Raw genomic sequence first — 27,982 nt, 5'->3', positions numbered from 1 at the left:
AGTGAGGAAACCTTCACAACATAAAGCAAGCATAACCAAAGCACCAATGTCTGCCTCAGTTTGCAGAGTACCCAATACAGTAGCTCAGGTGTTTGTTTCATTTCAATAGATGCTAACGCCAATAACAATCATACTTAACATGTCAATATTTCAACCACTTCACTACTCAGCAAAGCATGTAAGAAAGAGGAAGTATATTATGAAGTTCTATAGCAGCATTTTGCAAATGTGGTGTACAGAAGATGTACAAATTAAGCTGCGCAGGCCCCTATGACAGCACATACCAGGATTCAGGAGGGAGATGAGGCATGATTGGTTTCATTTTCCTGGAGGGTTTTTTTTTTTCCAGCTGTCAAGAAATGGACAAACATGACCCTCTCCCTCCCCAGATCTACTTCCTGAAAGAGCACATTACTGTCCAAACACTGGCAGTTTCACTTGGGGAACAAAGCAGCAGCTCGCGTTACTTGGAACAAAGATGGCCAAAGTATGGTTCCTGGACCTAATCTGGCTTGTTGCTGCTGTTTTTTTGAAACAGACCACTACTCTGGACATTTCAGACCCCAGCATGTAAAGTTCCATCTAGATCTAGGAGACCTTCCACTCAGACCAAGGTGAAGCACTGCCTGCTGGGATTTGTAATTAGTGGGAAAGGCACGGCCGTTTGGACAGTCGAGGGTGGCTACAATCTGCTTTGTTTAATTCAGGTTAGTGGCCCTTAGGATCTTGACAAGTTATGGATGTCCAGATTTTGCCTAACTTAAAAATATTCATCGCTTTAGTTTAAAATTGAGCATATTTTAAAGAAGAGTACAGCTGTGGTTGTGAGCTTCTTGGCAGCTCAGCAATGTCACCTCTCATCATTAAGTAGTGTAGCTATTTCCCTCCTCCCCTCCCCCCCCCAACAATAAGGATAAAGAAAGAGATTCTCTGTCTGTTATGAAACAGAACTGACACTGTCATAGAAGCCAACATTTCACGCCACTCAACCTATGCAGGTAGAAAATGTGTGTTCAGTATTTCTTCTTTTGGCCAGAAAAGTAAAATATTAGATTTGTAATTATTATTTTCACAATACGGATAACAGAATTTATGCCTGGGCTTGTACATTTCCATGATGGCATTAATAGACAGCATATTATTCTCTGGAGGCACATACCGTTATCAACTTCACATCTTAGTTAGCCTGTTGTCTCTGACCAGACATTTGCTAGCCAGTTGATCAGCTCAATGTCATAAGAACAGCTTTCCACAGCCTCTGCTGAGGTTTGCCAATAAAATACTTACTTTATAAATCCCTCCAACTCATTTCTGGCAGCTGGCATGACTCCTGCAGCTGCATTCTCTGCATGTGACAAATGCCACATGCCAAGATGACTGACAAGTCTTCAGGCCAATGAGGATCAAACTCATGACTGGCAACTGATCTCATATATACAACCTTCAGCAACATGCACCCTCCAAGATTGGAATCATGCTCTGATCCAAGAAAGCATCTTTCATCCCCAGAAGATTCTGAAGGTCCATTTTAATCCATGTATTTATACCTGAACTTTTAACATTTGCCTATCCAGAAGCACAAGGAACATGTACAATATGTTAGTCAATAAAAAGTTATTCTGCATTAACCAATTATAGCCCCCAGGAGCATCAATACTGCTCAGAACCCACAATACCCACCCACCTTTTCCTCTTCTCAGAAGAAAGGAGAAACAGATAGGCCTTAACAGACACTGGAATTCTCTTCTTGACCACTCTCTTCAGTTTGACAAAGAGAGAGTCAATAGCTCATCACTAAACCTAATTTGCCAGCAGTACCCTCACATCTACTACCTGGTGTTAGCTGGAACTTAACTGCAGAGTTATCAAGGAGAAAGGCTGCTGCTCAGACAACTAGGGCCCAATCCCATTAGAGCTTTACAGATCAAGACTGACATCTTGAATTGTACTCCAAAGTGAACTGGAAGTCAGCAAAGAACATGAGCCACAGGTACAAAGTGATCCCTTTGAAGAACCAGTGAGCAAGCAGACTGCCATGCTGTGCACGGACTAAAGTTTCTCAATGGTTTTCAGCAGCAGTCCCTTGTAGAGCATGTGCATTATAGTAATCCATTTTGGAGGTGACAAAGACATGGATCACTGTAGCGAGGGCGACAATCAAAATAAAAAATTGCAATCTTCTAGCTGAGGACAGATACAAAAATACATTTGGCTGCTGCCGCAGAGACACAGAAACAACTGAGAATACAAAACCTGGGGTTACATTGTATCTCAGTAACAGAGGGACTACATCCACAATCACGGAAGCTAAAATAAGCCTCACCAATGCTTCTGATAGCTTTCCTCAACCCACAAGCATTTCTTCAGTGACTCTCAATCAGATGTCCTGACCCAAGCCCCCAATCTCTGTTAGCACTGGGAGTAAGGGAGGGAAGAGTGTCAGTCATTCAACCACACAAACCAGATGAGATGGGAGGGGAAATGTACACCAGGATATCATCTCAAGGCACTAAAGCTCACATCTCCTCACTAATCTTCAAATCGGACCTCATGCATACACTGAGCAGGTAGGGTGGCAAGACGGAACCGTATGCAACCGCACAAGACAGCCCTCTAAGATCTCTCGGAAAAAAATGAATGGAAACATTCAAGAAAGACTATCTAATCCTGCTAGGAATCCACAGAAGACAGTCAACAATAACCTGGTCATGGGTATTGGTCAGCTAATAGATTCAGAAGAATTGACACGAACAGTTTTACAAATGGTACAAAACTGAGCCCTTCCTTTTGGCCTGTAAGCCAAAGTGCCATCCCTAGAGTCAATCAGTAAAGTCCACAGGTCATGGCAGGACATGCACAACACAAACCTTCTCATCTTTGGGGGGCCGTCCCCGCTTCCGGGGGCTCTGATCTAGTGCTCTTTTCAGAGGCGATTTTGAGCCTCGCTCTGAGGAGACAGAAGATGCTCGCTTCTTTCCTTCTCCTGTGCTCTTCTTCAACTTCCCTTCAGACAAACCAGCTTTGCGCTTCTCATCACCAGCAGACTGCTTGCCTCTCTCCTCACTGGAATTACGCCGGTTCTTCTCTTCACTGGAGTTATGGGAAGACGCCTGAGAGATTATAGAACAGAAGATTGCGAGGAAGGAAGAGAGAGAAACTCGAGTGATTTTCATAAAAAACCCAGGGATACCAAGAATCCAGTGCTGATTATCAGGAAACTGATGGTTCAAAGTCACATTACAGCACCGGGTCCAAGAAAAATTTGCTCTTTGAAGCTGTTGAGTTTGAAATTATTGAAGTTAGCATTTAAGTCAAATGTATCAGTTTCAAAAACTGGTTCATAGAACATGCCACGTGAAGGATCGCTGGGGAATCATGTAGTCTAAAACAAAGGTTTAGGAGAAAGTAAGTTTTAACCCCAGATTTAGCACTGATTTACTGTGTTGTCAATTAGCCTGTCTGCTTCAGTTTCCCCATTAGTAAAAAAGGGATAATGCTTACCTACTTCACAATGGGGTTGGGGAAATTCATGTTTGGTTAAGTGCTTTGCAGATGGAAAGTACTATGTGAGTGCTAACTAGTATCATGGCCATCATGACCACTCTTCTATGGAAAGTTTAAAGCTAGAGGCCACCAGCTTTAATAAAGGTAACACAGAAGCTTGGTTATTGATCACATAAAGCCCTACTTTGGCACACAAAGCAAAGTTAAAACCACTCACCTGGTCTTTGCCTTTGGCTTTCTTAAGGAACTCCTCCACAGCATCCACAGCCTGCTGGAAGCGCTTACCCTTGTTAATCTTGATCATTTCCTCTTTGTGGGCGTGATAAGGCTTCAGCTGTTCCACTTTGATCCAAGCACTGATAATAAATGTCAGAAAATGTTAACTACTGATACATTTTCCAATCAAAACACACATCAACTTCCTCACCCAACCCCACCATGTAGAGGTAAAACTGACATATACAATAGTATGGCCACATTGGACTGACCATACCAGCAAACTCACTTCTGTTCCCTCTTCCCTGACGGCTCCAACTCCTACATTCACTGAAGTCTTTCTTCAGCCTCCCCAACAAGTAGCATACCCAACTGTGCAAATGAAACTCGCCTCTGGGCACCATTCATGTGCTCTGCCAATGCGCCCACATGTGAGCACACACATTTATAAGTGCACAACTGATTGCTCTTGTACTGGTGTGGGGAACACCCACACACCCAATGTGGGATTTTATTCCTAGGACTGTTGCAACAGGAGGCCACTTAACAGTTCTGACAAAACAACCTTTTGGTCAGAGACAAGATTATTCTTGTCTAGTACTGTGTATGTATGAATAAATCCCCATGAGGGCTGGAAGAATAGACAATATTTTTCAAAATTAGATTTTATAACACTTGAGTGACCACCACAAACAAAAGGAGCATACACACTATAGCTCACTGCACACCACACTTTCAACACACACAGGATCAAATGACTTGAAATAAACGGAAATTTTTCACTTTTGATGAAAAAAGCATTTATCCTCAATTGCTGGCAGTGTGTTTAAGAGTGGCTCGCACCACTGTGTTTTATAACGTAGTAACATCAAAGCAGAGCTCTCTTCTGCTTTGTGAAGAAACTCCTACATTTTCTCCCTGTAACAACTGGTTTTCCTTGACACTTCTGAAATGTGTAGGCTCTCGCACGGAATGATTGCCTTCTTTCATGTTGTCCACCTCTTCAAAATTTTCATTCCGGACTGCTCCTCATCAGTTAAGTGGCTGCAGTGCTATTTCCCCTTTACTATTGGGAAGAGTAGAGTTCTGTGCACTACCTATTGGAAACGTTGCTGAATAGGAACATCCATCAGCATTTTCATCAGGGAGCAGCTCAGTGTACAGCATTAGGCAGGGAAATGAATTTTAAAAATGGGCACCATTGAAAAACAAAAGATGCTAAATGTCAGTGGTAGAAGATTTAAACATTTTGATCACCCCCAGCAATGGTTATCTCCTGCAGACAGGTGCTGCTGTTCACAGGAAGCCTTTTCAATTTCATATTTTCAAGAATCATATCTACATAGCTATAAACCGAACACAAATTTTGATACATGATGCCTCAGTAGCTCATTTTTCAAGGAATGGAAATTAGAAATCCACCCATTATGGCATGAATCCTCTATTTTTAAATCGGACCTCCTCCACATAACTGGTACATTCGGTATTGAAGAGTTTCATAATGTTTAAAAAGTTGCAGAACTTTCCCAATTAACAGCAGCTTTTCTCTTTCACCTTCCAGTTGTGCTATCACATCAGAATATCTAGGAGCTCTTTGGCTCAGCTTTTCTGCCCTTTTCTAGTTTGTTTTTCCATGGCTTGTCCATATACTCAACAGACAAGCAATCTTATCCCAGTTCCATATATTATCAGCGTGATGGAATCAGACTGCCAGAGAGCTGTTCTCATTTACTACAGTCTCTGAGAGAATCAGCTTCAAAAACAACCTGTGGTAGAGGCAGCTTTCTCCATCCACCTGCCTTAAAATCATAATTCCCCACTGCTTTTTAGAATGTTCATCTGTGCAGTTTTAAAGCCCGGAGTATTCCACTGATCTCATCATTCGTTGCTTTTCATTTTAAAGTCCCTGGCCGCCGCATCAAGGTTTTCTGATCAGCCATAACAAATAGCCTGTGTCTCCTGGATCTGTTTAGGACAGCAGGAAAATAGCAGAGTTTCCAGTCTCATGCTCATGGATGAATTTTCTTTTCTTTTCACTTCACATTTGGGTCTTGCCCCTTTGCCTATTCCTATTTGCTCTTTTTTCATGATGCAACGACCAGTTTACCATCTTAAGGCCTGGGTGGAGCAGCTTCCTTTCCACTAGCATGGGCCATTGTGTACAATGAGCCACTGAATCAGTCAGCGTGGTACTGCAAACATTTCACAGATAGATGCTTTTCACATAGGACTTAATATAGAAGGGATCAGAAACTTCATGGCTGTTAGAGCAGGTAACTGTTGCTTAGAGGTTGCGGTTAGCACAGGTTTCACTGTGCAGGAAGCATGCTTACACACTTTCCACTTACTGCAAGCAGGTTCTTGCTCTAGAGTTTCCACCGTAGCCCTGAAGGGTGGAAGATCCCACAATGCTTTCCATTCTGTGCACCCTACAGAATCCTTTCCCCGGTCCTACATCCCCCTTCATACCCACCTTTGAGTTAGCACAATATAACGAGTGAAATCAGTGATTCTCAGACAACAGTCTACAGCCTAGAAATTGTCCAGGGAATCTTTCTTGGGAAGCATGAAACCCTTCACCCTATGAATCACTAGGGAGCTGGGCAGTGTTGGTCTATGAAAAGCTAGCTAGCTCGCTCTCTCACACATGTACACATGCAATAAGAATGTCGGGAAACAAGTCAATGAAGTCATTTAAGAAGCATTTCCCCCAGCTTCCTTCCAGATTTGGGCCCCTCAATTAAATCACTATTTCCACTAGTTTGTTCCTCAAAAACTTATTGGAGGGGGAACAAAACAAGGGGGGCAGGGGGAGAGGAATCCACTGCACTTTCTCCTCCGAATTGCCTCTGATGTGTGTACCTACCCACTCCCCACCTCCTTCCCCATGCATACGTACACCAACTCTCTGCTCACTATTCTTAGGTAGTGGAGGAGCAAGGTTTATACATCAGGGGAGACAGAGACACTGGGGACTGTTGGAGACAAGGATTAAAGATCTATATAAAGACTAAGGGATAAGGGCAAGCAGGCAAGGACTTAGAAAAGTCACAGACACACAATAAGAAAAAAAAGTCTGCATTCCTCTCCCTAGTTTGTCCCTTGTCTACATGCCATAGGGACTAGTCCTCTTAAATGTCTGTAAAGCACCCAATGCTGTAGGGTACTATAAAAATAAAGCTACACCACAGAACAAAGGCATTCATAGCTACACATGCATGCCTCAAAAAACAATGACCTAGCATAAGTCCTCTCAAATGACATATTAGGCTGTGACCTCATAGCTAAGGAAGGTCAAGTATCCAGATAAGAGTTTTCTGAGGCATAACATAAAATAAAATAAGTGCTAACCTTACTGAACGCTAGGTTCAAGCAACCTACCCACAGGAACCCTAACCCTAGGTCCAAGCACGCTACCCAAAGGAACTCTACAAGTACCCTAGGCATTATAACACTAACACTAGGGTGGGGAGTCCAACATATAGGAACCCTAAGACTAGCTCCACGGATCCTATCGACAGGAACCATACCCCAGCTCCTTGCACCCTGCTAATAGGAACCCTAACCCTAGCTCCAAGCACCCTACACATGGGAACCCTAACTCTACCTACAAGTACCTTCATATAGGAAAGCTAATGCTAGGGTTGGAAGCCCTACCAATAGGAACCCTAACCCTAGCTCAAAGGGCCCTACCCACAAACCGTAACCCTAAATCCACATCACCTACCCAAAGGAACGATAATCCTATTTCCAAGTCACAGAAACACAGGAACCCTATCCCTAGTTCCAAATAGCTTAACCAAAAGACCCTAATCTTAGAGCAGAGAGACGTAAAAGAACCCTATTCCTAGCTCCAAGTATCCTACCCATAGAAACCATAACCCTAGCTTCAAGTGCCCTACCTGTAGGAACACTAACCCTATTTCTAAGTACTCTACCAATTGGAACCCTACCTATAGCTGGAAGTACCCTATGAACTGCAATGCTAATTCTAGCTTCAGGTACACTACAGATAGGAACCCTGGCCCTAACTCCAAGTACCATACCCACAGAAACCCTAACTCAAGCTCCAAGTACTCTACCCATTGTAACTTTATCCTTAGCTCAACGTACTCTACCCACAGGAAACCTAACTCAAGCTCCAAGGACCCTACCTGTAGGAACACTAATTCAAGGCAGAGAGCCTTACCCATAGAAACCCTAACCCTAGTGCCAAGTACACACCACCCCCAAGAACCTTAACCCTAGCACCAAGTACCCTACCCACAGGAACCCTAGCCTTAGGATGGGGATCCCTAACTATAGGAACCCCACCCTACCTGCAAGTACTGTACCTATAGGAACACCAACCCTACCCCGGGAACCCTAACCCTAGCTCCAAATACATGACTCATAGGAACCATATCCTTAGGTCCAAGTACTCTAGCTCACAAGAACCCTAATCCTAGTTCTAAGTACCTTATACACAGGACCCTAACCCTGGTGCCAAAAACCCCCCCATAGGAACCCTAATGCTAGTGCAAAGTACCCCCATACGAACCCTAACCCTAGCACCAAGTACCTTACCCATATGAACCCTAACGTTAGATCACGGAGACCTACTCATAAGAACCCTAATGCTAGCTCAAAGTACCCTATTCAAAGGAACCCTAACCTGAGCTCCAAGTACCCTACCCAAAGAAACCCTAACCCAAGCTCTAAATACCCTACCCATAGGAAACATAACCCTAGCTCCAACTACCTGATCGGACCTTCAAAAGCCCAACCTTCACCACCAAGCCAACTCCAAATTAGTGTTTTCTGAATGCAAGATCACTGGCGAACATTCCAACCAGCTGCAGCAGAAAGCTCTACTATCCCAAGAACCCCCCTCGGGTCCAGGAAAGAGCAGTGGCAGAATTTAAGCTTTGGCATTACAGAAGGATATGGGGGTTGGTGAAATTACTAACAGTTTTGCTAAGGCCATCATTTTTGTATCTTTCAAACAGTCTACATATTATACTTTTATCTTGGATTGCAAAATTTGTCTTTGATTTTTCTTTGGGTACCTCAGGTCAGGCAGTAAGCCCAGATGACCCTATACCTGATAAGGTTATTTAGTTTGTACATTGGTGCTTCAGAAAGACACTATGGGGTGCTCCAGCACGTTAACAATAAAATTTTGATAATACACTAATACTGAAGAATTTTTTTTTCCAAGCTGTAAGGCTTGTGAGTTAAGTGAAGAGCATAGTATTTATCAGGTAGTGGAGGTTGCAGTGTACTTTCCAGTATTTCACTGAAATGACTCCATGTCTATAGGGCAGCGGTTCCCAAACTTGTTCTGCCGCTTGTGCAGGGAAAGCCCCTGGCGGGCCGGGCCGGTTTGTTTACCTGCTGCGTCTGCAGGTTCGGCCGATCGCGGCTCCCACTGGTCGCGGTTCGCTGCTCCAGGCCGATGGGAGCTGCAGGAAGCGGCAGCCAGTACATCCCTTGGCCCGTGCCGCTTCCAGCAGCTCCCATTGGCCTGGGATCGGCCGAACCTGCGGACACAGCAGGTAAACAAACCGGCCTGGTCCACCAGGGGCTTTCCCTGCACAAGCGGCGGAACAAGTTTGGGAACCAATGCTATAGGGAACAACACTGTTATAGCACATAGCTAATGTCTGTTTGCCAATGCTAATTGCAGACAGGCCAAGTTCCTCTTATTGAGCAGCAGATCACGGCATACAAGACTATTTCGAATTGGATGAAGCACACCTTGGGTCTCTCTCACAGAGTTTGATTTTTATGGGATTCAGTCATGTCATTTGTCTGAGAAAGATGTTAGGGTTCTCCTTGCTTGCCTTATTTTGTGTTATTATTGTGGGGGTGCACTAAGCCTTCCTATGACAAATCTGTAGGCTTGGGAAATAAGATAGGCTGTGATTGTATGCCTAGGAACACCGTTATATATCAGATGGATGAGGGAGCTTATCTATACCAATATTTTGAGAGAGACCTGCTTAATATTTTCCAGCAGAGCTTAGAGACTTCAGTCTACTTACAAGGTTTCCATTGCTGAGAAAAGGGTATATGGGACTTCACTTGGGATTTGGGGGATAGAAAGGAAAGACATTTCAGAGTGTTATTTCTCTGCAGAATTAGAGCAATAGCTAATAATCTCCCAACTTCCAAAATGAACTCTACGGTAGCCTGAAACATCTCACTCTCTTTCATGGAGCCAGTGAGCGAGCTATATAATCAACAATGTGTGTATCATAACTACTGAAACTACCTCAGAGCAAGGTGAAAGTTCTAGATTACTACTGTAGACACTGATAAAGCCCCCGTTGCTATGGTGTATGGGTTACTCGGGGGGAATACACCATCACTGTGCATGTGCAGAATTCATGTCCCCTGCAGATTTCTTTGTTTCTCCACAGAAAAATGACTTCTGTGGGGAAGCAAAGGGAAACTGCAAGAGCAGTCACGTGCCCCTCCCTGGCAGCACAGACAGGTCGGTCGGTTCTGTAGAGAGGTAAATCACCGCTGTGGGGGGAGGATGTGCAGTCATGCATGAGGGAGACAGACAGACACACACTCTGTCCCCCTCACTCACTATTGCTGTATGCTCGTAGTGGAGGAGCAGGGCTTCAGGGTGTTTCTGAGGAGATAAGCATGGGGCAGGCTCTGTCCCCTCAGGCAGGGCAGAATGTAGCAGCCTGTCTGCTTAGTGAATTGTTCTCATTGTCTTTATGAATTCACCCAGGAGTATAAAACAGGTGTAAAAGTTTTAAGGCTCCTCTACATTGCCAGAGTGGTAATAAATGCTTATTGTCCTTTATTGATTAGAACTGGTCTAAGTTTTTGAACTGAAAAAATTTCCTATCAAAATGTGCTCCATGAACTGTTTGCTACTGATCTTTCTGGAGATGGTAAGTAGCCAATATAAATTGTGAGTTTGATTCCCCAGCCTTCACTTGCTCTTCAGTTGCCTATGATGTAACATGGAGCACATGGCTGCACATATATGTTGACTAATAACTAGAAATAAAGGGTCAAACCTAGCTACATTACTATTAGACAAGGGGGTTTAGGGATTTCTTCCAATGCTCCTCACTCCCATTCTCCATCCACTGTGTTGTAGTTTCAATAAATTACCAAAGTAATTGAAACCAGTGTAATTATATTGTTATTTTGACAAATAAAATATGCAAAATTTTAAAATCTTGTGTGCAGAATGCCCCCAGTAGTAGTGGGTGCACTTCACGGGCCTTAAGTTAAAATGCAAAAACATTTTAAGGTTTGGATCACTCCATTACTTGTTCTGTTCATTCCCTCTGAAGCACCTGTCATTGGCCACTGTCAGAAGACAGGATACTGGGCTGGATGGATCATTGGTCTCACCCAGTATGGACGTTCTTATGTTCTAACATTTCCTACATGCTAGAAAGACACCTTCCAGGAGCACTATTACTTTAAGGGCAGAGACAATGGAAACTTTACCAAGAGGCTAAATGCACGGAATAACATAATCAGCAGGAAGCCTGTGAAAAGCTGGATGTCTGAATGCGACCAGGCTCAGGTTTATATATCTCTGGCCAAAGACAATTCTGCTATCTTTAACACCCTATCCTTGCTCACTGTAGCCTCGCCCTTGGGACAAGTTAGCTTTATCATTGCACATGAACACAAGCTTTGTGGTGGGCAAAGAATGAAGAGGCAGGCTCTTCTAAATTGGGCCCTAAGCCATTTAGGATCTTGGAAAACCTTGAATTTCACCTGAAAGTTTCACCAACAAGCACTGCAGAATGCAAGTCACAGGTATAACACGTTCCCACTCATCCACTCTGCTCAAAGAGTGGGCTGTCATATTTTGCACCAGTGTTCATTTTTGAGTTGAGCAGCCTTCACACTTAATCCTAGGTAGGGCACACTGCGACCTCAAGATGACAAAGGCATGGAGACGACAATACTGCAGTCTTTCAGCTAGCATATGATGGAAAGGTGGCATTTCTGGCCACATTTGCCATCTGGGAATCTTGAGTAGAAAGGAGTCTATCAACAGCCTGAGATTGTAGACCCTTTTGCCAACGGATAGGCAAATGTCTTCAACTGAGAGAGCAGTGAGATTTCAACAGTTCCTCAAAATGCTTTCACCTGCCAGCCAGCATCTCCTCCATTGTGTATATATACCGAACATAAGCCAGAATGGCTTTTGTCCAGATCTCCATCTCTGCCAAATCAAGACAATATAAGCTGTAGAGCCAAGCGTCATTAGCATATGGATGATACTATAGCCAATCCCATCTCAAAAACTTAACAAGCAGACAAAACTGGGCATTAATTACACTAGAACAGTCCAGTGCTAGGTCTTTGTATCCGCACACACATAGTTTGATGGAGACTGATCGGGATGGGGGTGGGGCAGGGGAGGAGTTAACAGGAGTTTTGTTTTCAGCTGACTTACTAATATTTTTCAGGTTTATTATCTTCAGTCAGGGACCTATCTCCACCTAGATGCATCACTTTTTACTTTTGTATAGGTTTCACAGGGGTAGCCGTGTTAGTCTGTATCAGCAAAAACAAGGAGGAATCCTTGTGGCACCTTAGAGACTAGCAAATTTATTTGCGCATAAGCTTTCGTGGGCTATAACCCACTTCATCAGATGCATGGAGTGGAAAATACAGTAGGCAGGTATAAAAATACAGCACATGAAAACTGTTGGAAATGGGCTACATCCATCCTAATTGAATTGGCCATGTTAGCACTGACCCCCCACTCGGTAAGGCAACTCCCATCTTTTCACAAGGATTCCTTGTTGTTTTTACTTTTGTATACTAATCTAAACAATTAAATAAGATAAAAGCCAACTATGGAGTAAATTACTTTATTTCTGCAACCATGAAATTTCTCCTTCCCAGCTTGCTGGAGTTTAAGGCAACTGGTTTAAGAATCTAATCTCAAATTTGGTTGTAAAATGAGAAAATTTTCCCATTTTTTGGCATAATCAAACAGATCTAAACATATGCATTCTCCACAAGGTCCAGTATGAGATAGAACAGAGCCATAGAAGGCATCCATTTCTTCTCTTGATTAGTGGACTATATAAGAAAATTGAGGTGGAAGGACAGTATTATTTTTGCTCCAACTTCAAGTTGCACACACCCATCAGTTAGGGTAAGCAGGATTTTAAAATCCTGTGATGATCCACCAGGAAATGATTACATTTCACAGACTGTGTTTTTGTCTGTTCCAGTCTGCCACATGATAGGATTTTTCCTAACCTGAACTTCAGAATCATCTGATAAACCACTTTTATTTTGTAGCTTTGGCCTCCTAACTTGCTATCTGTCCACTAATCTTAAGTGGAACATTCCAGATATACGACCAGTTTTTCACAGGCTATCGTTTGGACAAAACAGCCCTCCAAAATCTACAACAAAATATTTTCCTATTCTCCCAAAAACATGAGTTAGTTATAACGAAGAATTACAGTGATACAGGGGCAGGAATGAAAATACACACACTGACTACTAACAACTTTATGGCCTGATTAGTCAGGATTACTTGTGAGCTAAAGACACCATCTTCACATTATTTGAAAGCCAGCAGCCCCCATTTTATTGGTATGCAGCTTCATTTCTAGTCCTGGCTGGTTACATGACCTCAGTCCTTAAAGGGACAGTGAAGCTGTGACATTATGCTTTGAAAAAAATGACAATTAGAAAATAAAAGTTCCATTTCCTGATAGAGCATCCTGTTAATGCCCATATCCTCACTTTTGTTTAATTCCTTCAAAAAAGTAAAGGGTTTTTCTACTTACTGGCGTTCATAACGAGGTTCCCCCCCCAATTATCGTTTTCTCCCTTGCTAAATGATTACACAGGGAAATAGCAAAACTGACTAAAAATGACTTCAAATATAAAAAATAAACAACACATCAGGTGTTTCCTAACATTTCAGTTCCAGGAATCTTGAGTTATTTGTAGTAACAGCAGGTATGTAATTATCAGACTAGTGTGATTTTTCTCATTTTGGCATGTGCTTTTATCACAAATAGCTACTTCATAGAAAAATGTCTTACAATAACTTTACCACCCTATGTTGCACAGTCTTCCCAAATGCAAAACAAGCAAATTTTATGCCATCAGACATCATAAAGTGTTCTCTTTATGAGTGACGGGAATAAAACCACTTTATGTTTATGGCAGGAGAAACAAGAGAGACCACAAACTATTCTTGAAAAATGGTGACAGTTACACTAACATTAACCCAGGCACACCTACGCCCATGCAAGTGATCAACTACCCAGAACTCTCTGTCAGAGCAGCACCTAAAATCAAAACATGCTTGAGAAGGTCTATGCAACCCTCATACACCCACATGAAAAGCTACATCATAGAATAATAATTACATACAGATAATATAAGACAATCTGTCTCAGAGCTACATCTTATTATGCTAGCATAAAACTTTTCCAGGAAAGCCCTGTGATTTAAAGGCCAACATTGTCATCAGATGAAGAGAGTGTGTACATACTGATCTTCTGTCCCAAAAAACTTCACAAAGAAGCACTTCTTTCCACGGGGCTTCTTCAGGTCTTTAGGCGGATTAACGATCTGAGGAGCAAAGAGAGGAGACAAGTGTTGGTTAGAGAGGCAGCAATAGAATTCTGTGGCTTTTTAAAGTTTTTGGTCTATGCCTGCAAGAAATCTGCTTCAAAGATTCTTTGCTAAAAATATTTTTAAAGCAAAATGGTGGTAAGGAGGGGCTTGTACTGGTAGCAAAGGTCTGCCTCCCAAGCACACAATCCATATATTTCTTTGATACTAACTCCAGGCATAGTGCTGTGAGTAACAATCACCCTATCACATTATAGGCTTAGCCTGCTGTTTAGGTAAGATTGGACTTTTGTCACAGCTGTTGTGAATTCCATGATTTTCATGGTTCTTTTGTTTTAAATAATCATGACTTTGGCTGTTGCGAGGCTTTTGGACCTGAGAGAGAGGGCAGATGTGAGTAAAGATGAACAAACTTTACTGTAAGCTACAAAGTTATACCTGTGTTGCATGGGCTCAGGCACATTGCCCAGATGCACCAGTGGAATTTTAGTGAGGTTCCACTGGTCCAAAAGATCAGCAACATGAGGTTCTCCCTATCCCCTAGGAGTAAAGTATCTTTTTAAAATTTGAAAAGCCACGCTGGGTTTATAGAGCTTTGCTCCCATAAGGCAACTATCGCCCAAGTCTTCAGTACAGAAAAGAGTGTTTTTCTCAGAGTTAAAATGCGAGTGTGGACAAGGTATTGGATATTAGGAAAAACTTTTTCACTAGGAGGGTGGTGAAGAACTGGAATGGGTTACCTAGGGAGGTGGCGGAATCGCCTTCCTTAGAGGTTTTTAAGGTCAGGCTTGACAAAGCCCTGGCTGGGATGATTTAGTTCAGGACTGATCCTGCTTTGAGCAGGGGGTTGGACTAGATGACCTCCTGAGGTCCCTTCCAACCCTGAGATTCTATGATTCTAAGGTGGTTGTAGTTTTAATGCAAGTTACCAGAACAAGTTAAACCACAGACTTTCACATGAGTTAGCAGGTTGAGTTAAAATCTACAAATTACTTTGTTTTCTTTTGGATTTTAACTCAAGCTAACAAGTTAGGAATGCACTTTTTTTTCTCGTGAAGACAACGCCTATATTGTTAGGTCAGCACATGTACCTACACTAAAAACAGAAAATAGAACACTCTGGGGTGGGGGGGAGGGGTATATGAACAGTGCCTGCAATCTGACTTTAAACACAAAATCTTCTTTCCCCTATCTTGAACTTTTATCCACAATCACCCAGTGTCTTCTCCCAAAGAACATGACAAAACTGTAACTTTAAGTATTAGTTTGGGAATTTGGACTTTCCTCTCCTGTTTATTACTTAAGACAGTGCATGTAGTCAATTTAGCCAATTTATTGTGAGAGAAGAGAAACCTGTCTTGCAGAAAGCAATAGGGATTAAATTGCTACGACTGGGAGATACAATCAGTTCCAGATTCTGACAATTTGGTTTGTACTGCTTTTCATTCCATCTGAACTAACAGCTGCTACTGACAGACTGAACTTCTGAGTCAAGTAAAATCCCTGATGAATAGTCTGGTTCACAATTAAGGCCAAAGAGCTTCTTAGCTAAAAATTAAAGAAGAAAACTATAAGAATCTTAAATCTTCACTGGAATTGTTTTCATGAACTGCTCCCTTCAGGACAGAAGCAGACTCACCTTTCCTGGCCAAGGAGGATACCGGCCCAGCTTCCCCCTAAGAAAAAATGAAAAGGTCAGCCACTAGCAACAGAAAAGACAGTTGCTCCACTTCTACCTGCTTCTACTGCAATTTATTTTCAAAAGTTAGAACTTACACAATATAAGCCACAAAGCCTACCAGGACAGAACAAAACTGTTCAGCTTGGAAGAGCACTCACCAATGCTCCCAAGTGCCATGTGAGCAGATGCCTGTGGCCATGCTGACCCCCAGTGAAGTCTGCATGGGTACAGGGGACCACCCACATGGGTAATGTACCTCATTACAGGATCAGGGCCTAAGTCATTAAGAACAGAGGTGGTAAAGCTAGCACCTGGAAGATCCGTACTAAAGCTCTTAGTACTTTGGTAAGACTGAATGACATTTCTTTCCTCCCTTACAAATGACTAGTTTAATTGCCTGCATCAATACGAAATCCAGAGTTTGTATTGATAACTTAAGACTTTTCAGGACAGAAAAAGTCTAATAAGCATCATATGTTTCCAATTCAGGTAGCTGTGATTCCTAAAATGTACTATTCTATAATTTAAGATAGTAATTCCTATATCAAAGGTTGCAAGGTTACTTCCATTATCACTCTTTTTTCAGCCACTCATCATGCTACTAAGATTTGTGAAAAAAGAAAAGGAGTACTAGTGGCACCTTAGAGACTAAACAATTTATTTCGTATTGATGCAGGCAATTAAACTAGTCATTTGTATGGGAGCAAAGAAATGTCATTCAGTCTTACCAAAGTACTAAGAGCTTTAGTACTGATCTTCCAGGTGCTAGCTTAGTCTCTAAGGTGCCACTAGTACTCCTTTTCTTCTTGCGAATACAGACTAACACAGCTGCTACTCTGAAACCTAAGATTTGTGAAACATACTGCAGGTCCACTAGAAACACAGAAAAGTTTATTTCCTGCCTTTGCAAGTTTCATCACAAAGTCTAAGCCAAACCATTTCCTCACAGAAAGGGGTGGGGGAAAAGAGAGAATTGGTGTCAGCATGAAAGCATAGTCTTCCTACCCCTGTCATTCACACAACTACAAATATTCACAAAACCTTATCTGGCATCAGTCACTGTCTTGCATGAGACTGGCAGAGAATCCTTAGCGCCTGCCAGTTCCTGAACTAAAATTTTCAGCAAGTAGCATGTCAACATCCATGAGGTGAGGATTCCACAGGGAGGGCAAGCTGGTAATGGCAGAAACACTGCTTAGAAGGACACTAACCATGACTTTCTTTTACTGTTGCATCCATCAATTCTCCTTTTATCAAGGTTTTTCTCCTTTCCCATCTCCCTCCAAGTCTTATGGCTATAGTTCTTTTTGGGTGGGCCTAGCAGCTGTGCCTTGTCTACATGGCCACGTATGAAACTCAAGCTGGATGATCTGCATTCAGAAACATCACTAACAGCAGTGCACTCCCAAAACACTCATTTGAAACAAGTTCAGCTAAAGGAATCAACCTTTACTTACTTTGCTATATAAATTAGACAAACTTCACACCACTGTCAATGTTTCGGATGAGAAACTGCAGTTGTCAGCCTGGACCACGCACTTCTTTTTATCTGGGATATAAATATAAATGCATACACTTGCGTGTTGGGGATTAGCTATTTGTTGCAGGCCCTCGTGTGAGGTCTAACCCGCCATTCAATGCAATCTAGAAGCACAGTGAAGCCTGAACACTTTAGGAGCAGTGCTAACAAGCTTTGAAGGAGGCCTCATCAGTCCTCCTGAGCTGGAAGTATAAAGACCATGACTCTTCAATTGCGCTTGGGGATAAAGCACGGGTGACAGGGGAAAGTTGCTCCTGTGAGCTCCAACAGGGATAGCCCAACCTGGAAAAAAAAATCCCATTCCTATATTGTGTTGCTGATCACATAAATCACTCCCTATAAGCAACACCCAGATCTTAATGATCACTCCTTCCTTGCTCTGCTCACAACCCCCAGGTGACTCCTGTATATCCAGCACCATCCACCAAGCAATCAACCCATTGCCTCATTCCTCTACCTTTTCTGATTTCTAGATGGTTGCCTCACCCGGTCTTCCAGTTCCAAAAATGCTAAGGCAATCATTCTCTATCCCTTTTACTCCTAAAGACTCCCAGGTAACAGCACATTACCCACCGCACAGGCAAAGCCTGCCCCACATTTCACCCTGAAATAGAGACCCATTGCTCTGTACCCCACCCTGTCCTCAACCCAATACCTCCTGACCAATTGGGGCTCTGATCCTATTCTGGCCCCCCCAAAGCCCTTATAACTCCCCCATCAACTCTCTGCCCCCAGTGATGTGTAGGCAACAGGCCAGTGCCCTGCACCATCTCTGACACCGCTCTAAACTGACACCTCCTGTGCAAGTGCCCCAGCTCTCACCCTGCTTTCTGCCCTGACCTGTCCAGAACAACAGCCCGGGCCCCTTCACATGGGGAAGGCGGGGCTTGCTCCCACCCCTACGCCAACACTTCAGGGTGAGAGAGCCCGGCCTACCCCACCCCGGGCGCCTACCCTCAGCGGTCCCACCTATACCCTCCCCTCTAACCCTACGTCTGCCCGCTAACGCTACAGACAGCCCGGCAACGCCCCCGCCCCAGTCCCACCCAGCCCCCGGTCTCCTAATCCGGTCCCCGCTCTCAACCTGCGCTCCGGTATCCCCCCGACCCCCACCCCCTACAGGGCTAGCTCCCGCCAACTCCCGCGCCCGCTGCCCCAGCCTCCCGGCCCCCACACTCACCACACCAAGTCTCCGAGCCGCAGACTCACAGCCGCCATCTTACCGACTCAACCACCAGCAGCACGGCGCAGGGGCTGCCGGGACGGGCCGGGGGGGCAACACCCACGCCGCGGCCAGCCTCAGCGGAGGGGGCGGTGCCACCGGGATAGGGCAGGCCGCGTCACGTGATCCGGGCGCGCGGTCACCGCGCCGCTCCCTCCGCGCGTGACTGCCCTTTCCTCGCCCATTGGGCTCGGGAGTGTCACGTGACCCTACTCGGCCACCTCAGCGCGGGGTAGCGCCTCCGGCACGTGATACGGGAGCAGGGAACGGATCCGGCCTGGGGGCCTGCCGAGGCGGCCAAGCTTGGAGCGGGGGTGAGTCCGAGCCCGAGCGGGGCAGAGCCTGGCGCACTGGCACCTCCCCCGGGTCGCGGCGTGACGGGGCCACGCCTCGTCCGCTTCCCGCCGGGGGCGGCGCAGGGTAGCCGGCCCCGGCCCCGGCCCCTCTCCTGGCCGCCCCCGGGCTCACCAGCTGCAGGGGATGCTGGTGCCGCCCCTAGAGCCGCTGTTTCCCTTTCTTTCCGCCCCCCGTTGCCTTTTTCTGGGCTCTATTGGGGTACCTAGCCTGAAGGGCCTCCCTCCCCTGGGCAGTCTGGGGTCTCCTTCCCTTGGGCTTGGAGCCGATACACGCACGGTCTGAAGGGGTGTCCCCGTTCCCTGGGGCTGCAGAGGGCAGCTGGGCCATAGGCTCCCCCATTCCCTGGGGGCTGGGTGGAGCAGGTGAGGCGACAGCTGGTATCTCCCCCAGGGGGTTTGTGGCGCGTTGGGTTTGTGGCCCGGACGCTCTCTGGGGATCAGCTTCTGAGCCGGGTACCTGTTGTCACGGAGCTGATTTTTTTTGAGGCTTTTTCCTGAGCCGGGGTGTTATTTTAAATCTCGCTTATTTGAGCTGGATTGGGGGCGGGGGAGGGTGTTTTCCCCTCAAAAAAAATCCTTTTGGTTTTAAGGTGGATCTTTATTTTCCTTTCCAGTCAGAAATGTGAAGAAGCCTCTTTGGGATGCAGTCTCGTGAGTGCTGATCTTTGGGCATGGACCAGGCATCTGACAGTAGCAAGCATGTGTATGTGCACAGCGCAGAGGAGAAGCGGGTATATTTGGCTCTCCTTGACTTTTGATATCTGCCATCGAGGGCAAAGCTCTGATGCAACGTGGCACAGTCCAGACCAGTGTTTGTGACAAAGGAGCGTTCAGTCATTAAAACTGTTTTTTCTGGAGGTTGCACTGTGCACCAGATTATTGTTTTCCTTTCTCTCCACCCTGTAGAAATGGAGTTTTGCAGCATTAAAGCGGTAACGTTACAGATGGATAGACATTAAAATGTAGGGGACTGCAAACTTCAGAGGTATTTCTGCTCTGAGAATCAGCCTTTCTCTGATGAATGCAGCAAGCTTTGAGAGGCCAGTCTTTGCCATTCCTTATAGAAACATCTAACTCCAATAATCTTTTCTGCCTCCAATGTGCTCCTGTGTTCTTAAACATCTCTGTGTTTGTCCTTGCAATTGCAGTCCCCATGTATGCACACGTACAAGGTTTCACCAGAACTTCTCTGAACTAATGGAAACCATGCCATGAGACCTGTTAAGACTTGATAATAGCCATGACGGAGCCCCACAGGGTTCAGTTCACCTCTTTGCCAAGTCCACTAAGCAACACTTTCTTGAAGAAGCCTCGTAAAGAGGATGTTGCAGGAGCAGAGCAGCCCCAGGACTCAGCTGCAGCAGCAGTTCGCATCACACTCACCCTATTTGAGCCAGATCACAAACGGTGCCCAGAGTTCTTCTACCCAGAGCTTCTGAAGAATACTCGAGGGAAAGTGAAAGGTGTCTCCTCAGGAGACAAGGTGAGCATCTAATAACGTACTCTTTTCAACTAAAGATTTCAGATTGCTTCATAATATTAATTCTTGGGGCTCTCTTGGGAGCTGGGTATGTTTTATCCCTATTTTAAGGATGGGGAAGGAAACTGAGGCACAGAGGTGAAATGACTTGTCAATGATCACACACCAACTTGGTGATAGAACTGGAAATAGAAACCAGGATGACTTACTGTTGGACAGCACTCCCTTTATATTTTTTCCTTATTAGAATTTCCTTTGAAATGGATAAAACGCTGTTTGGAAAGCACAACAGACAATGTCCTATAATGATGATTTGACTTGATCCAGGCTGACTGCAGTGCTTTTTTGGTACCTGGATTGCTTGAAACATGAATATCCTTAAAAGAACATTCAAAGTAGATCCTCTCCATACAGCTTGTACAGTGGGAGTCTGCAGAGAGACGGACTCATACTGTACACAGATATTTCAATTTGAGCATTCTCTGATTCCTGCTTTGTACATAAGTTGCTGTCAGTCAGCACCTGAGAAATTCACTTGCCAATAGTGAGTAGGAAACTTTTTCCATAAGAGGGCTCACCAGTCGGTTTCAGCAGAAACTAAACTTTAATTTTAAAGACTAATTTAAATGCAAAGTGCTTCAAAATTAAAACAGACCTCCTTTGTAAAGCACTTTGAGATCTAAAAGACAAAAAGTGCCCTGCAAGAGCTAGAATTGTTGTTAATTTGATCTGTACAAATATTGATTTCCTCAGTCTGCAATGGATGTGTCCAGTGGTACTGCTGGTAACATGGTGTTGCTTGGGAAAACTAACAAGTTCTAGTCAGTTTCATGTCTGTTGTCCAGAACCATCTGGGCTGTCAACTGATGGTTTCATGTGGCTGCTTGAGAAAGCTCGGAGGACCAGCAGTGGCAGGCACTGGGGCTATTTACATGTTAGGATGACCTGAAGAACAGAAGCCGTGGGGAGGCAGAGTGGGGAGAACATATGCGTCTGTGTGGGTGGCAGCCAGGACTCTGGGGGGATGTAACAAGTTGGAGAAGAGAACAAGAGCAAATTCCTTCCTTCTAGCTGCTGGAGGGAGAAAATGAGCATTCAGATTAGTCAGCTGCTAGCCAGCAGTAATACAAAAGATGAAATCCATGAGCAGAGACCTGGAATGAATCCCAGCACCCCCTTTCCCCTTTTTCTCTGTAACTGTCCATGGAGGCTTGGGTTTCTCATGAAACATCAATGAAAGGTGATAGAAGGCTTACTTCACCTTTTTGGCCTCTCTCTTTTTGGCTAGTAATTTGACATCTTGGCCAGTGGGTGTCTGGTTAAATTTTTCAATCCTTGTGTATATTCTCTTTTGCTGGTTATTCCTTGCATCCTGAGAACCCCTAACATGGTTCTCTCATTGTGCAAAGAGCTGCAGTAGTATATCCACTGAAAACAGCTCTTCAGCATGTTGAAGGTGGTTTGTGTAAGCTTCTTTCCAGAGGCTCCGCTCATGGTGGGACTTCTCAGTCAGACAGTGTGATGGAGTCGATTCTTATGTTTGCCTTTGCTCATTTTCACAGAAGAAAGACCTTGGTGATCCCTTCAATGATGAAGAAAAGGAAAGACACAAAGTGGAAGCTCTTGCTAGGAAGTTCGAAGAGAAATACGTATGTGTTTTATCCTCCTACTACACTCTCTTCTACCAGAATGAGTAATTCTGTTGGCTTATTTCCACTCCAACCTCTTGCCTCTCTGCTAAACGTATTTCATTAGGAATAAAGGCCGTTGGTTCTTATGCCCTATTTCTGGTGAGATCCTTTATCCAGCTGGAAAATAACTTTCTCGGATTGTCTCAGTCCGATCATCCATTAGTAAAGACAAATTCTGGCCAATAAGTGAAGACTTCTTATTTTCACTTGTTAGTTACATGTGCCATCAACTAATGCAGTGTGTAAACTTTTTTTTAAAGGAAAAATGGCCTTTGTTTGTGAATATAACCTTCCTAAGATGAAATGAGCGTGAAAGAATGTAATGCTATCTATTAAGTCTGTACATATGCATTTCTGGCGCCTCTGCTGCTGTACAGGACTTTGCCAAGTTGCACCAGAGTGTGGAAAAATAACCTGTCTTGTCAGTTTCACCGCTCTTTTTATTTTATTTTTTTTTTACACATGATGTCTAGGCCAGGAGGTCCCAACAGTTAAACTGACAAGAATTAGGTTTCAATTTCATTGTGTTATTGCTTGGGAAAGCTTTCAGCATTGTTTGGAGGGTAGATACTTCTACTATTTTCTGGAGAGGGATATTAATAAAATGGAGACTAGGGAGCGGTAGAGTAGCATGGGCTCCCCTGTTTTCCTGCAGTCAGAAGGCTAGGTTAAAATAGCTCTGCTATTCTTAATTAAATAAATTCAGAAATTCTTTGCATTTCTTTAACATGCTATTCACTCAATCATCCAGATGGTGGTAAAATAAGTCATCATCAGAAATAGCCCTGCACCTCTCAATAAACAATTCTCCTGTCTTTTCAGTTGGTGGATATGCCTTAGATGTTAAGGTTAAAGAGGTCCATGACAATAACAAGCAGGGCTCAAACAGTATGTTCACCCAGGGCAAGTGAGAATTCTCCTGGTAGAGTGCTATCAAATTCTTTTGAATCTAAGCTTTCATTTATAAAGAAAAAAAAACAACAAAACTTAGCCTTTATGGTGGTAAAAGCCACTTTCCAAATGTTAAACCATGTGTAAAATGATGCTATGCTGTCATCTTAAATCTTCAGACAGCTTCAGAGCTTCTGTTGCTGCTCAGAACTTTGCCAAACTGCAACCAGAGTGGTGCCAGTCTTCACTGCTGCTCTACTGAATCCTATGGACAACAGTGAAATTGACAAGAATTGGGTCAATTCACTGTGGTGTTGCTTGCGGGGATGCTAATGGTTCTTCTCTTGAGGATTTTTTTGTGGGGGTAAGGCTTCAAATTTATCAGGCACTTACTAGTTAGAGGCTAATGTGAAAGACAAAGGCTCCAAACAGAGTCCAGGGATATCCGCTCAGTAGGGATCCCAGTGCTATCTCCTTTCCTATCACTTGGACTCTCACCTGGGCATTGCCTCTATACAGTAATGCCCTGCTGTGGTCAGAAACTTGAGTCCTCTAGCTATTGGGTGCCTGGTGTGGGTGTCTGTAGGGGTGTGAGTGGCTAGACATGAGGAAGAGATTGATGAGACGTTCCGAAAGAAATATGGTATTAGATTTTTAGGGATTGAGGTGGGAGAAGAAAGGCAGGAGGAAATATGGGAGAGGCAGGGATGGCATGGTATTTACTAGGGATGGCATGGTTTTTACCGGGTAAAATTATGATTTTTACTTGCCTGGGAAAAACTTGTTAGTCCCAGTTTAAGGCCTTTTCTATTTTAAAAACGGTTTTGTTAATGACACCACATTACACTTAGTTTGAGTTACCTATTCCAGCTGTAGTTACATAAGGCAGTAGATTGAGAGGTTAATTTAGGGTTGTACAAATACAAAGTAAAACTGCAGTGGTCATAAGCTGAATATATGTAATTGTAATAATGAACAATATAAAATCTGTATACATTTTGGTATTTTCTCAAGAAAATTACACATCATGACTCATTTGAGTTTTCAATATTTTATGAAGAAAAGTTGAAAACATTTGATTATATGAAAACGACAATGCAGATTTGTAAGCTTGAAACATTAAGCCATCAAAAGCACACAGAGTTTCAGGCTACCAGTCCAGGTCCATTGGCCACAAAGTGTCCTGTAGCAGAAGACCAGCTTTGATATAGTGGATAGACTGAGCCTATTCCTCAGTTTTGAAAGGATGTATCCAACGCTTGAAAAGATTCATTCTATGCTTGCTGAACACCGATGCAATTATTTTCCCCAGTTTCCTGGTTTAAACTGGGTTTAAGCCCAGTATTTACCAGCTCCCTGTCCTAAAGTAGTTTTTCCTGGGAAATTGCCAGCTCTGGGGAGAGGAGGTAGACACCACAATAACACGGGATGGAAGAGAGGGAGGAAAAAACGATAGGGAAGCGGGAGACACTGAAGACCACACAAGAAAATGTACAGCATGATCTGTCATAAGAAAAGAAGGTTTAAGAAAAGCAAGGGCTGCCGGTAAGTAGGGTTGGCCAGATAGTGTTATAGTTCAGGGCAACTGCACTTATATTTCCCCTCAGTGGTCCAGCAAGGGCACCACTCTTGGCTTCCAGCACCCCAACCATTTTTTGGAGGAGTCCTGCGTCCCTCTTCCTTCGGACTGGGGTATGTCCAGGTTGCACATTTCCCTACCTCCACTGTGTTTCCCTGAACTGACAGGTTGCCCAGGGTCACCGGTTTGCTTTCTTTTCAGAGACCGTTAACGGGTGTAATTGCTAGTTACAAGGTATCACACAGCACTTCCTATGCAAGCCTACTTTGTTCGTAAGATAAAAAGCATTACAGAGAAAGCATATTAAAAGCAATAAAAGAGCCTACCTGTATGCTGATAAGCCAACAGAATTAACTCCAGCCCTAACATGGCTTCTGGCACCAACTGTCCTTCAAACCCCGTTCAAGGGGGATTCCTTGTGGTGACCAGTTCATCACAACGTCAGGTCAGAACAAACATGTTCATAGCGTGTTCGGTTCATCCTTTATACAGTTCAGGGGTCTTTGATCTGTAGTTTCCAATACATCTGTCTCTCAGTAGATATCTTCAAAAAGTTGGCTTGGAGGGGAGAATTTACATTCCCTCATCCCAGTGGGCTTCCTAGGAAATCCATTTCACACTTTCCAAAAAGACCTTTGAAGTACCTATTACCTTTCAGAGATTGCATTAATCTTGTTTGTTAAAGCAGTTCCATATAATCCCATAATAGTACATAAACATTTTAATTTCTAATACAATGTATTCCAAAGATGTTAAACTTAATTCAATAAAGTTTAACTTACTTTATTGAGGTTTGTCCAGGATACTGTCAGTCTGTCACAGATAGTACCTGGCAAACATCACTCAACAAATGTAATTGAGTATAAAGTGAATAATTTATTCAATTAATAAGTTTTGCGGTATCTGATGAGCTCTGTAGTTGATGAAATACCCTTCAAAGAATGTATTTGATGAATACTGATAAATATCGTTTTCTGCTGTTCCACCAGCCTTAGTATCAAATTGTATTTTTTTAAATTAGAAATTGAACGGACAATATGTTAAATTAAATACATAGATATTCATGGATCTTAAGGCCAGAACAGATCATAATGATCATCTAGGCTGGAGGTTCTCAAATGTTTTTGCTGCGTGCTCCCCCCACCCCCAGGAGATTCATGTCTTGTGTCCTGAGAAATGGTATTTCCACGGATGCCTGAGCTTTGGGAGCCCATCCTGGCTGGGGTGCCCCACCACTCTCAAGCTGTAAGCATCTGAGCAGGACACAGACACCTGGGCTGTACCTCTACCCTGGGACCCCCACAGAATCACACAGGCTACAGGGTCCTCTGGCTCTGGTGCAATCCCCAGCGTGCATGCGCAAGAGCCTGTCTGGGCAGGGAGGAACTACCTCCAGAGGGGGCGCCTGCACATCACCCTCTGTAGAGGCGAGTGAGCTGGAATGGGGACCCTCCTGCCAAGGGAGAGGTCATGCACCCTTGCTGCTCCTCCCTCCCTTTTTCATCTTCCAGCATGGCAGTGAGAGCGGCAGCTGGCGACTCAGCTTGTGAGAGGAATTCTTACTTTATCAACAATACTCTGAAGAAACAAGAAAAGTTCTTAACCAGTTAGGTCCTTGCGCTGCCCCCCTCTGCTCCCCAATAACCTCCTGGGGCGTGCCCCACAGTTTGAAAACTGATCATGCAAGCTGACCCTCATAAAAAGGCTTGAGAATTTCACTCTGGAATTCCTGTGTTGAACTAGAGCAGATCTTTTAGAAAGACACCTAATCTTGGTTTGAAGACATAGAATCATAGAATATCAGGGTTGGAAGGGACCCCTGAAGGTCATCTAGTCCAACCCCCTGCTCGAAGCAGGACCAATTCCCAGTTAAATCATCCCAGCCAGGGCTTTGTCAAGCCTGACCTTAAAAACCTCTATAGAATCATAGATCACATGATGTGGTAGAGAATCCCACCATCTTCTTTGGTAACTTGTTCCACTGGTTAATCTGTTCTAAGGGGGTGGCTTTAGTGGCATGGCCTAGGGAGGAAGCACGGGTTTTTTATCACTTTGGGTTGGGCTTGTAGGTGTTGAGTGCCTTTTTAAAGACTGGTACTAAGGTCTCTGTCTGCCTTTCTTGTATTGCTGTTTCGTTCATGCCAATGGAGGAGAAATAAATTCAACTCAATGTTACTCTGGTTACATGATTAGAGAGTAGTGCCCCTTCCTGTTGGAGGAGGTCTGTACTAATGTGTGAGAAGCCTGGGATCCAGCCCCGGTGCTCACCTAGCTAGGCCCCCTCCTGGAGATGTGAAGAGTGAAAAGAAGGAGTGCTACCTCAGTCTAGGCTGGGAAGAAGTGCCAGCCTCCTGTGTCAGGACTGGTCCCTGCAATAGACTGAGGAGAGAGGGGGATGTGATCGATCTCTATCATTTCAGGGTGGCAAGAAACGCAGGAAGGACCGTATGCAGGACTTGATTGATATGGGGTATGGGTACGACGAATCTGATTCCTTCATTGATAATTCTGAAGCGGTGAGTAATGAATGAAGGGCTATAAATTCAGCTGCTTCTAGGGCTGCAGGTGGGCATGTGGGAGAATGTTAGTGCAGTGCAGGGAAGGAGCATGCTGGGACAGTGCAATGACAACTCCAGGGGCATCTGCAGGGTGGAAGAATACCAAGTTCTCAGACACGCTGTCCCACAAGGAGACTTGTTAGTGGGGAGTGGGAGCGTGCCATCCTGCTACTATCTAACATGGGAACAGAATAACTTACACCACTAATAGATGGTTCTTTCTTTTGTTCCCAGTACGACGAGCTTGTTCCAGCTTCTCTAACTACAAAGTATGGAGGGTTTTACATCAACTCGGGAACGCTGCAGTTCCGACAGGCATCTGAATCGGAGGATGACTTTATCAAAGAAAAAAAGAAGAAATCTCCCAAGGTCAGAGATTCTGCAATTAGGGAGTATTTTCTGTCATTAAATTTCAGTGGATAGGTTGGATTTGCTGCCGGAGAAATAATGTTTTGTAACTTTGGGTTGGGTTTCTGGCTGGTTTGGGGGGCTTGGTTATGGAGATATGAGGAGCTTTTAGCCCCAGATCACTGGTTCAAATCTTATCCTGTTTGGCTGTAACCCAAGGAAAGCTGTCTTTGTGTAGAACGAGTGGGTGGTCTCCATTCGTTCCTAGAAGAGAAATGGCACCGCAATTATCACCCTTAGGAGCTGGTGAATCTTAGCAGGGAAGCTCA

General features: G+C 44.1%; 2 protein-coding genes across 14 annotated transcripts in view; one reads left to right on the top strand and one right to left on the bottom strand.

Annotated features, from left to right (window-relative positions):
- The window catches only part of GLYR1 (glyoxylate reductase 1 homolog), a 33,205-nt gene extending 14,365 nt beyond the window's left edge, over positions 1-18,840 (bottom strand). For 3 of the 6 annotated variants that reach the window (XM_048866458.2, XM_048866460.2, XM_048866463.2), the window contains exons 1-5: positions 18,709-18,839; positions 15,947-15,983; positions 14,225-14,304; positions 3,722-3,860; positions 2,868-3,110 (exon numbers count right to left, since the gene is read on the bottom strand). In XM_048866458.2, the coding sequence (XP_048722415.1) occupies positions 2,868-3,110; positions 3,722-3,860; positions 14,225-14,304; positions 15,947-15,983; positions 18,709-18,746 (537 nt within the window). In that variant the 5' untranslated portion in view covers positions 18,747-18,839. Of the gene's footprint in view, positions 1-2,867; positions 3,111-3,721; positions 3,861-14,224; positions 14,305-15,946; positions 15,984-17,445; positions 17,538-18,708 lie in introns of all 6 variants that reach the window. The other 3 variants (XM_075132805.1, XM_075132806.1, XM_048866464.2) reach the window with 2 other exon arrangements.
- A 124-nt stretch (positions 18,841-18,964) lies between these two features.
- Positions 18,965-27,982, top strand: part of UBN1 (ubinuclein 1) — a 40,840-nt gene continuing 31,822 nt past the window's right edge. For 6 of the 8 annotated variants that reach the window (XR_007358756.2, XM_048866454.2, XM_048866451.2 and 3 more), the window contains exons 1-5: positions 18,965-19,064; positions 19,721-20,589; positions 22,149-22,235; positions 27,168-27,263; positions 27,540-27,674. Coding sequence is in view for 7 of the 8 variants with exons in the window: in XM_048866454.2 (XP_048722411.1) it covers positions 20,347-20,589; positions 22,149-22,235; positions 27,168-27,263; positions 27,540-27,674 (561 nt within the window). In the remaining variant the exon portion in view is untranslated. Of the gene's footprint in view, positions 19,065-19,194; positions 19,470-19,720; positions 20,590-22,148; positions 22,236-27,167; positions 27,264-27,539; positions 27,675-27,982 lie in introns of those variants that run through there. The other 2 variants (XM_048866449.2, XM_048866448.2) reach the window with 2 other exon arrangements.

Source organism: Caretta caretta, chromosome 10 (assembly GCF_965140235.1).
Source record: "Caretta caretta isolate rCarCar2 chromosome 10, rCarCar1.hap1, whole genome shotgun sequence".
NCBI lineage: Eukaryota > Metazoa > Chordata > Testudines > Cheloniidae > Caretta > Caretta caretta.
The sequence above is the reverse complement of the archived record's forward strand: the minus strand, read 5'-3'. Positions and strand labels throughout refer to the sequence as shown.